Here is a 10,904-nt window from a genome sequence, read left to right on the forward strand (position 1 = left end):
AATGGTGTAACTCACACATGCGTGTGCATCCGGTAAAGGTGCTACTGCTGCTTTAACCACCGTGTGGTGTCGTTGTCTGTGATTGGCAGGCTGGACAGATACACGGAGGCTACCACCCTCATTTACCAGATCTTCGGGGGTTACCTTCGTTCACGTGGTAAGTTTTGCGCACTCCTCTAGAAACTTGTTAACCGCGAACAGTAAGTGCACCATCACAGTGTAGACCTGCTCGCGTTGCAGCATTTACACTCACACACGTGCCACACGGAATAACCTTTTACCAGTTGGTGAAAAGTAGCGATTACCTATGTCAGTGGGGAGCGTGCATTTAGTTTGACTAAGACACATGTGACGTCCCTCCCTAATGTGTGTTTGCTTTGCAGTGGAGTGCATGCAGTGCTGCAATGACTCCAACACCTACGACACATGCCTGGACATCGCACTCTATATTAATGTAAGCAATGAGAAAACCATTTCTTAACAGTTATACATTTACATACGGTGCGAAGGAGGTTCAACATGCACACATCAACAACAACCGCCATTCGCCACTAAATGGCGATGATGTCACCATGGCACTTGTGCTAGGCTGAGTGCACTTTAAGGCCATGTGAAGTGTCGAACGCCTGCTGGCAGGTCACGGGACAGACCCAGGTGCCATGGATTGACTGAATGAGATGACTGGCTGATGTACTATCTGTGCCCCCTTCTGTGCCAACATACATCACGCAGACACATCGATCAGCCACTTAACATCCAAACACACTGCCAGTAGCGTGCATCATCCCGTTTATTGCGGTCGTACGATTTAATACAAGATGCGGATTTTCGGAGTTGCCGTCACAATACAATGTTTATGGAATGCTTCTTAAGGGTCTTCATTTGCCTTTCACTCTGTTGGGCAACAGAACTCATCGCATCTGGTGGAGGCGTTTGGGGAGTTTTTCAACGAGGAGATTCTGGATGAATACACCTGTGCAAGGTGAGCGGGCCGTCGTGTTTCGACACCCTGCAAACATTTGTCGCTTCAAAAGTCTGCAGATTAAATATATATATCTCACGATAATATAAACAGAAGAATATTAATTATGATAAATAGTTTAGAACATAATATTAGTTTTACGAAAAAGTATTTTATAAATAATAATAAAAATTACTAAAATAATAGTAAAAAAAAATTAGAAGAAATGTCGTTTAAAAGTTGCCCTCATCGGTTGGGGAACGCGTGCGATGGCTGGCGTTGTTGTTGTCGTGCAGGTGCTGTCACAAAGGGGAAAGCGACGAAGACGATGGCTCTCCACCGCCTGCCCAACGTCCTCACCGTCTCCATCAAGCGGTACAACCTCTACGGCGTCAAGATCAACCGGGTAACGATTCTGCCCCTCCACATCATTCGAATTAAATTACTTAATGACAGCCCTTTGTCAGTTTAACGCTGGAGAAAATGCCTCTCCATGTTGGAATAGGTCCGACAGATAGACTCGCCCCCCGTCATGTGACTGTAGAATTTCCACCACTTGCTCAGGGCTATGAACAGGAGATGAGCACCGTCTTCAACGCTCAAATTAGCGAGACATCACGACATCACTTTGACGTGTAACTTAGATGGTGCTCATCTCTGCTGCCCACCCCACCACCCCTGCCGTTTCCTCTCCTAACATTTGTCTCTGTGCACTGCCTCCCCCTCCTGTGCGCTGCCTGTAGAACATCACCTACCCGGAGCACCTGGACATGCAACCCTTCACCTCAACGTCTCAGGGCGAGCCTGCGATCTACTCCCTGTACTCGGTGCTGGTGCACAAGGGAGCCGACTCCAACAGCGGCCATTATTATTGCTACAATAAGGTAATTCCATTCGTTACCATCAAACAATAACAACGCACATCTGCAATGCGCCTATAATGTTACACATTTCTAATAGGGAGGAATAAATAAAACAGTCTTGCAACTAAATTTTTCGTGACTGCAGGAAATCATATTGTTTGGTTTTGTAAACATTGTAACCAAGTGTAGCTTTGTTTTAACTGTGCACAGATCAGCGATGGAAAATGGTGCCGTATGAACGACTCCATCATGCGGCTCGTCGACACCAAGGCTGCGATGAGTGAGCAGGCCTACATGCTCTTCTATATTCGGCAAGTCGCCCTTCTCTCCCATCCACTATGACCTCCACTTACACCCGTCCCCCAGACCAGCTCACTGCACAGATATTGTCTTGCGCGAGCAGCAGCAGTCTCCTTTCTAGGCAGTTGAGTTGTTCCGACTAATTTGGAACTTAGCGGCTCGATGAGTGTCTGGCCAGACAGCTCAGCGGTGGAGCGAGCGGTGGTGTTAACCGCAGTTTGCGATGTGTGGTGCGGGCATTCAGGTCCCCAGAATTAAATGCGCCACCAGCGGACAGCTACCGCCCGCTGGAGCACGTCAAGGCGACGTCTAAGTTGTGCATCAAACGTTCCCACTCGGCGATGGAGACCCAGGACCTCGTCACTGAACAGCAGCTCTCTTCACCGGCACGCAAGGTAAAGGATGGTTTTGAAATGTTACCCCACGTGCGTGGAACTGGGAGAATGTACACCCTGACAGTGCATAATTTTACATTACAGGAATGGTGAAGTACAGCAATCTTCTTGTTAATACTTTAGACCAGTTTTGTTTCATTCACTCAATGTCGAGCGGTTTGGACTTGAGCGCCCTCATCTTGTCTATCTCCAGAAACTCAAGATGGCGAACCACCCCAACGGGAACAACTGCAAGGGCGACAGCAGAAACAGCGGCAGCAGCAGCTGCTACCGGCAACGCCAGGCACGCAACAGCCGTGGCCGCCGCCGCTAGTCCCAGAGCATCCGCCACCACCACCACCCCGATCTCCAAGCAGCCAGTGCCAGTCCAACAGCAACCACCGCCACCGCCAGTTCCGCAGCAGCCATCGCCAGTCCCACAGCAGCCGCCGCCACCACTCTCATCTGACAGCAGCCGAAGCCAGTCCAACAGAAACCACTGCCATCGCCAGATCCACAGCAGCCACCGCTTGTCTTGGAGAAGCTGCCATCAGCACCACAGCAGCTACTGGTAAAGTCACGGAGATAGATTATAATAAAAATAAATAATAATAAAAACAGTCCTGCAACTGTTCTTGCGTTTTGATGTATTTATGCAATTTCTACTTACGGTATTTACTTTATTTATTTGTATTTAGTGACTTGCTTAGCTTTCCTACACTTTTCACTCCTATAGGTTTATGTATTGTTTGTTGTAACTTTCTGACCCGCCCCTACTGGACATTTGTGAAAAAGAGCATCGTAGCTCATCAGATTGTTCCAGTCTAAATAAAAATTTAGATTTTGATTAAATTGGTCCAAGGTTATCGATGCAGTGATATGTTCAGGTAGACCGTACCGTAACTTCAACACCATCATAGCAACCGTAGCACGCTCTGCAGCTCTGACGTTGGTGTGATGCTCTTGAGGAACTTGTTGCCGAGAGGGTATCGTGTGTTGTTATTACATGAACGGAGAATGTTGGGTGCGGTTTTGTAAACATTGTAACCAAGTGTAGCTGTGTTTTAACTGTGCACAGATCAGCGATGGAAAATGGTGTTGTATGAACGACTCCATCGTACAGCTCGTCGACACCAAGGATATTATGAACGAGCAGGCCTACATGCTCTTCTATATTCGGTAAGTCGCCTTCTCTCCCCTCCACTTTGACCTCCACTTACAATCGTCCCCCAGACCAGCTCACTGCACAGATATTGTCTTACGCGAACATCAGCAGCAGTGTCTCCTTTCTAGGCAGTTGAGTTGTTCCGACTAATTTGGAGCTTTGCGGCTTGATGGGTGTCCGGCCAGACAAGCTCAGCGGTGGAGCGAGTGGTGGTGTTAACCGCAGTTTGCGATGTGTGGTGCGGGCATTCAGGTCCCCAGAATTGAATGCGCAACCAACGGACAGCTACCGCCCGCTGGAGCACGTCAAGGCGACGTCTAAGTTGTGCATCAAACGTTCCCACTCGGCGATGGAGACCCAGGACCTCGTCACTGAACAGCAGCTCTCTTCACCGGCACGCAAGGTAAAGGATGGTTTTGAAATGTTACCCCACGTGCGTGGAACTGCCCGGGGAGAATGTACACCCTGGCAGTGCATCATTTTACATTACAGGAATGGTGAAGTACAGCAATCTTCTTGTTAATACTTTAGACCCATTTTGGTTTCATTCACTCAATGTCGAGCGGTTTGGACTTGAGCGCCCTCATCTTGTTTATCTGCAGAAATTCAAGATGGCCAACCACCCCAACGGGAACAACTGCCGGAGCAACTGCAAGGGCGACGGCAGAAACAGCGGCAGCAGCAGCTGCTACCGGCAACGCCAGGCACGCAACAGCCGCGGCCGCCGCCCCAAGTCCCAGAGCATCCGCCACCACCCCGATCTCCAAGCAGCCACTGCCAGTCCAACAGCAACCACCGTCACCGCCAGTTCCGCAGCAACCATCGCCAGTCCCGCAGCAGCCAATACCACCACCACCACATGTCTCGAAGAAGTCAGCGCCACAGCAGCCATCGCCAGTCCCGCAGCAGCCGCCACCACCCTCATCTCACAGCAGCCGTCGCCAGTCTTGGAGAATCTGCCATCAGCACCACAGCAGCTACTGCCACCGCCAGTCCTGCAACAGCCACCACCACTACAGCTTGTTTTGAAGAAGCCGTCTCCTCGCAGTCGCTGCCATTCTAACAACAGCCGCCACCACCCCCCCAATCTCATAGCAGTTGCCGCTGGTCCAGCAGAAACCACTATCGTCGCCAAATCTACAACAGCCACCGCCTGTCTGGGAGAAGCCGCAGTTAGTACTACAGCAGCTGCCGTCACCGCCTGTCCCCCAGAAGCCACTTCCAACGCCAGTCCAACAGCAGCCACCGCCACTCTGGTCTCACAGCAGCCACCACCGGTGTAACAACTGGCACTCGCCCCACCGATAGTGGTTGGTGCCTGAATTCCACACGATCAAGTGGCTCACCCTTTGCTTCCTCTCAAATTCAAACTAATTTTGAGAGACATTTTAGGAAGGCACCAGGAAGCGGCTCACCATGGCGTCGCCGGTGCCCCAAAATGTACTCATCGCCAGCTCCACCATCAGCACCTGAAATCACTTGAACATCATTGGAATCACCTTGGACTCTACATTCTCACTCGACGACCACATTCTCTACAATAAAGAGTTCCAATTATTACCTCAGGGCCTTATGGCACACCTGTCCAATGCTGACATGGAAAACATTTAAAGCAACTCTAAACTCACAATCCACAACGACTTGAAAAACTCAGCATGAAAGCGCTTAAAATCACGCATGCATTCTGGGAAACAAGAGCCAAGATCCATGCAGCCGACACCAACCCATTACGGCTTGGAGATTCTGTTCATTACGAGATCAATCGTCAAGAGAGTTGGCCCCAGGAACGTTATTGTCATGGTGACCGTAAAATGAACCGTCCCATAACAAATGAAGACAAAAGTTGTGTTCCGCGCAACGTGAGGCTGGAGTGCGGTCTCAGTGAGGTCGTGCAAGGTATTCCCTACGGTTCTTGTCTCTGTTTATTTGAAATGCGGGGCATTATTTTGCGTTGTGTCGGGGATTTAAAAAGTCACCGCTGTTGCAAAGTATTTATTTATTGAACTATGAATACGTCGGCATTTTTTATACTACATATCTGTTAAATCTTTACTTAAAGCTTTCGTGACTGCAGGAATTCATATTCTTTGGGTCTTTCGGTAAAGCCACGTAGATAGAAAAAATAATCAAAATAATAACAATATCTCTAAACCTTTATATACAGCCTGCCTCGGCAGATTTCCCCCTCTTTTTTCACCTCAAGACGATTGCTTGTGTTGCGATCGAAGCGTTGTGATATTGTTATTATTTTGATAATTGTTTCTATCTACGTGGCTTTACCGAAAGACTCAAAGAAGACATATCTGTTACTTTGTTTTTACGTACGGGGCGTGCACATTTCAATGGACACGCTAAACCGTAGCGCCAAAACGTTAACACGTGAAATGTACGGATAAATTATTAACTTTATCAAGCACTTTATTTCCATGGACCATGATGCCTCCAGAAACAGCGGTTTCTGAACTCGTGAATGTAGATCGGTGACAATTCGGTCTCCTCAGGGCTTTTATCGTTTGTACAAAAGCAGCTCAAAGTGTGGGAAGGGAAGCGAGATTAATGTTTTCCAGAGATTTTGTCTACCTCGTTTTGTATTTGCACTTGACATCAATATATACTTGTCGTGATAAACACTGGTCTCGCTTCCATTTCTTACTTTGCCATCGCAGTGTGTGTGTATGTATATGTCTGTGTGTGGGTGTATGTGTGAGTATGGGTGTGGATGTGTGTGCATGTGTTTGTTTATGTGTGCATGTATGTGTTTATGTGTTTATGTGTGTATGTATGTGTGTATGTATGTGCATGTGCTCGCTAACAGTACTTGCCCCAACAGCCTGATTGTCTATACGGGGGTTCTTTGTCTTTGTATGTCTGTGTGTTGATGGGTGTGTACGTGTTTGTGTGCGTGGATGCGCGTGTGTGTATGTTTAACTTCTTTAGCACCACACACAGCCAACCGTGCTAATCTGAGGTGTGGGGGAACGACAACAAACTAACACAAAAAGCAGAAGTGGCGTGCAACTAGCACAGGAGTACACTTGTGTACACGTGCACTTGCTGTACTTGTCAGAAACGTGTGTGGGTAAGAGGTCAACACCGCCTTGCTGACCTAATTAAATGTTGAATATAAAAAGTGGATAGAAGGTAAAGGTACAGCCCCTGCGGTTGTTCACGCCACTGCCGGCAAATGGGGCCTCCACGAGAGGGAGCTGCAGAGAGCCCCTGTGAGGGTAATTGGCCTACTCCTCCACACTGGCCAGGAGGTCTTGGAAGAGGAAGTCGTCAAATATGAAGTTAGATAAGCCTGCCGCTTACAACATTTGACCGTAACGCGTTTGGTGGCGACGCGCTTCTTGCCTGGGCCCAAATCCAGGGCGGCGTGTGAAGAAAAACGGGGCCCAGAGAATGTTGACTCCAGCACTGGGGGGGTGCCGGTACACTGGGGCACTGCTGTGGGTGTGGTTTCTCAATCGCCCAGCCACGTGGAGGAGTAGCCACTGATACGAAACGCAACGCCATCGTCTCATCTAATCAGCCCGTTCATTAATGAATAAAAAACGAAAAGGAACCCGCCACGGATATTCACCAAGCGCCAATGAGAGCGTCGTGGCGATGCAGCTGCTGTCAGAAACCCGCCACACGATGCAGTGCGGGCACGAGTGACAATTTAAACCCCACACACCCGCTACTTTGCTTGTCAACACCCTCAGCATTAAATTAACATTGCAGAGTTTTATAGTTCAAAACATTCAATGATTGTCCTACACTAAGTGGTCATTCAATTATCGTCTTACGACTCATACGATTTAACAACGCAAACATGTAAAGATCGTTACTCAATCGCTACAGCTATTGAGAGAGCTACTGTGGAATTCTGCTAAATCCAAGAAAAGTAACTTAAAGGCAAATTCTGCATTTCTATAGTAATGGTTTGAAAAGGGTTTCGCACGGTTAATGATGCAACTACTGGCACAGGACAACCGCAGCTCAAGTGTGAACGCCTTCACTATGAGAGGGGTCACCCTGCAGGGTTGAGTAGAGATCTCTATCCCACCCTGTATAGAGCAGTCAACGCGTGTTTAATACTGAGCACTACTCAGTGCACACGGCGGCAAGAGCGCACTTTATGAATGGAATCGGTCACCATTGACGAATGTTGAGGTCGTTGAGTAAACAGCCAAAGAGGGTGACGAGAAGTGGCCCAGGTGGGTAGCGCGCCACGCTACGAACCGGCTCCACCCGAGTTCAATTCCTGTCCAGGGCCAACACCGACTCCACTGGGGAGCGATGTCAGGGCTGGTTGCCCGCGACCTTCACTGACCAGCATCGACCACCCGTGGTGGGATATGGTCAAAGAGCCACAATGGTGGGGAGGCCTTCATCCAGCAGTGGATTGACCGTGGGATGTAAAAACAAAGTGTTGCTTTGTAGCAACAGCCCCAGGGTCACACAGTTACTCGATATTCAGCGAGGGGTTGGACCGAACATTCGGGTCAGACGGCCAGTTGAGAGGGTCGCACGCATCTTCAATGGAGCCTCCATCAAGGCATTGTTGTATTTCCCGATGGGCCAGAGCAGCAACTGATGCCACCCAAAGGTGACGAAACCTTTACGTAGCGGCCGTCACGTAATTCACTTTCATCGATATCGAAATGAGCACTGCAGTCAGGATCACGCAGATGTCTGTGTGCGTGGAGTGGTGGTGCTGTTATTTTAGTTATTTTATTTTAACCACCAAAGTCCCACTGAGCTCTATAGCGCTTTATAAGAAGCGACCTGGCCACAGATGATAGCTCAACAAAGTGGCTTCTCGCGTGGACATTTAGAGCACCAAATATCTCAACACGTCGACTCTAAATGTGGAGGGAACACCGCAGCACCGGGAGAGAAATCCACGCGACCACGTGGAGAGAGACCGCAGGACTCCACATCTAGAGCAGCAGCAGCAGCAGCGGCGTCGGGGTCGAACCCGGCCCACCGAGGGCATTTATCCGGCCCATGGTCACTAATTGGGCTGCGCTGGCGAGCACTGATTTGGCTGCGCTGGTGAGCACTAATTGGGGTGCGCTGGTGAGCACTCATTGGGGTGCGCTGGTGAGCACTCATTGGGGTGCGCTGGTGAGCACTAATTGGGCTGCGCTGGTGAGCACTAATTGGGCTGCGCTGGTGAGCACTAATTGGGGTGCGCTGGTGAGCACTCATTGGGGTGCGCTGGTGAGCACTCATTGGGGTGCGCTGGTGAGCACTCATTGGGGTGCGCTGGTGAGCACTAATTGGGCTGCGCTGGTGAGCACTCATTGGGGTGCGCTGGTGAGCACTCATTGAGCTGCGCTGGTGAGCACTAATTGGGCTGCGCTGGTGAGCACTCATTGAGCTGCGCTGGTGAGCACTAATTGGGCTGCGCTGGTGAGCACTCATTGGGCTGCGCTGGTGAGCACTCATTGGGCTGCGCTGGTGAGCACTAATTGGGCTGCGCTGGTGAGCACTCATTGGGCTGCGCTGGTGAGCACTCATTGGGCTGCGCTGGTGAGCACTCATTGGGCTGCGCTGGTGAGCACTCATTGGGCTGCGCTGGTGAGCACTCATTGAGCTGCGGTGGCGAGCACTGATTGGGCTGCGCTGGTGAGCACTGATTGGGCTGCGGTGGCGAGCACTGATTGGGCTGCGGTGGCGAGCACTCATTGGGCTGCGGTGGCGAGCACTGATTGGGCTGCGCTGGTGAGCACTCATTGGGCTGCGGTGGCGAGCACTGATTGGGCTGCGCTGGTGAGCACTCATTGGGCTGCGGTGGCGAGCACTGATTGGGCTGCGCTGGTGAGCACTCATTGGGCTGCGGTGGCGAGCACTGATTGGGCTGCGCTGGTGAGCACTCATTGGGCTGCGGTGGCGAGCACTGATTGGGCTGCGCTGGTGAGCACTCATTGGGCTGCGGTGGCGAGCACTGATTGAGCTGCGGCGGTGAATTGTTCAATGGGCCAATTGACTGGACTTGCCCCACAGGCCTAAGGCTGCCAGCCCTCCCCTGGCTGCTTGACTGGCTCTCCCTCACTCAGCTCCCTCACTTGCCCCTCGGCTCCACTCCCAGTGATATTCCTGTGTGCTGAGTAAATGATAGAGGGGTAATAACAGAGTGATCTCTGATCTCTGGAGGGGCTGCCTGCTGTTTTCCCGTGCTGGTCAGTGACAGACAGCCGAGGAGTAGGAAACCCAATTTAAATGACAGTAAGTGCATTTATATTCTGATTGCTATTCAATTATATGAGGTTATATGTTGTATGTTGTGTAAGCCCCGGTTCATACTGTTGCGATCTCTGAGCAGTGCGAGTTCAGCCATATGCTTGTATGGCTGAACTTGCATTAGATTCGGAAGAAAAAAGGCACATGTGCCTTCTTTTTTCCTGCAGTGGAATCGGATCGCATGGGTCTTCTCCCCCATGCGATCAGATTCCTATGCGAGTTCGCAGATCGCACTGCGATCTGTGAACAAAACTGCAGGTGTAATTAACTTTTTAATGGCACCCGCACCAGTGTGAGCCTGGGGTAAAAGCGGAGTTCCCCCAAAGACTGCATTGATGGGCAGTGCAGTCTGTATGTCTCTGTGTGGGCAAAGTTATTGCTGGTATATTGTTTTTGTAGCGCTGTATATATATTGGAATTTTACTAATAGCAATTTTGACTCCCTAGGAAACAATGATGTCAAGAAAGAGAAAAATTGACTCGGAGTGTAGGATATTCAAAAAACAGTGGACTTATGATTACTTTTTCATGCAGTACAAGGAAAGAGCTGTGTGTCTGATATGCCAGAATATAGTGTCTGTGTTCAAAGAATACAATTTACGTCGACACTATGAAACTCAACATGAAGATAAATATGATTGTTTGGTCGGAGAAGTGAGAAAAGATAAAATATTAAACTGAAAAATACATTAACAACTCAGCAAAATACTTTTGTGAAGCAAAGCAGCTAAATATTTCATCACTGCGAGCAAGTTTTCAAGTTGCCAAGCTAATAGGTGCACTGGCAGACCATTCGTGGGGAGAATTTGTTAAAGAATGCTTCTTTCTGTTGCCAAAGAGATGTGTCCAGAGAAGGCCGATTTATTTAGTACAGTGAGTCTTTCAGGACCTACAATTACACGGAGGATTGAAGAAATGGGAGACAATTTCCATCAGCATTTGCAAAACTCCACAAAAAACTTTCCTATTTTTCCTTGGCACTCGACGAAAGCAATGTTGTTCGTGAT

General features: G+C 49.4%; 1 protein-coding gene across 1 annotated transcript; it reads left to right on the forward strand.

Moving 5' to 3' along the window:
* The first annotated feature begins 2,393 nt into the window (after positions 1–2,393).
* Positions 2,394–5,535, forward strand: LOC133340823 (TOX high mobility group box family member 4-like). Its single transcript, XM_061549245.1, has 5 exons — positions 2,394–2,519; positions 2,713–3,069; positions 3,577–3,677; positions 3,916–4,066; positions 4,266–5,535. Exons 3-5 carry the CDS (start codon positions 3,601–3,603, stop codon positions 4,944–4,946), a joined length of 909 nt encoding a protein of 302 aa, XP_061405229.1. The 5' UTR covers positions 2,394–2,519; positions 2,713–3,069; positions 3,577–3,600; the 3' UTR covers positions 4,947–5,535.
* The last annotated feature ends 5,369 nt before the right edge of the window (positions 5,536–10,904 follow it).

The sequence above is a fragment of the Lethenteron reissneri genome, chromosome 10, assembly GCF_015708825.2.
Source record: "Lethenteron reissneri isolate LAM-NWPU_2019-01 chromosome 10, ASM1570882v1, whole genome shotgun sequence".
In the NCBI taxonomy this organism is placed as follows: Eukaryota; Metazoa; Chordata; class Hyperoartia; order Petromyzontiformes; family Petromyzontidae; genus Lethenteron; species Lethenteron reissneri.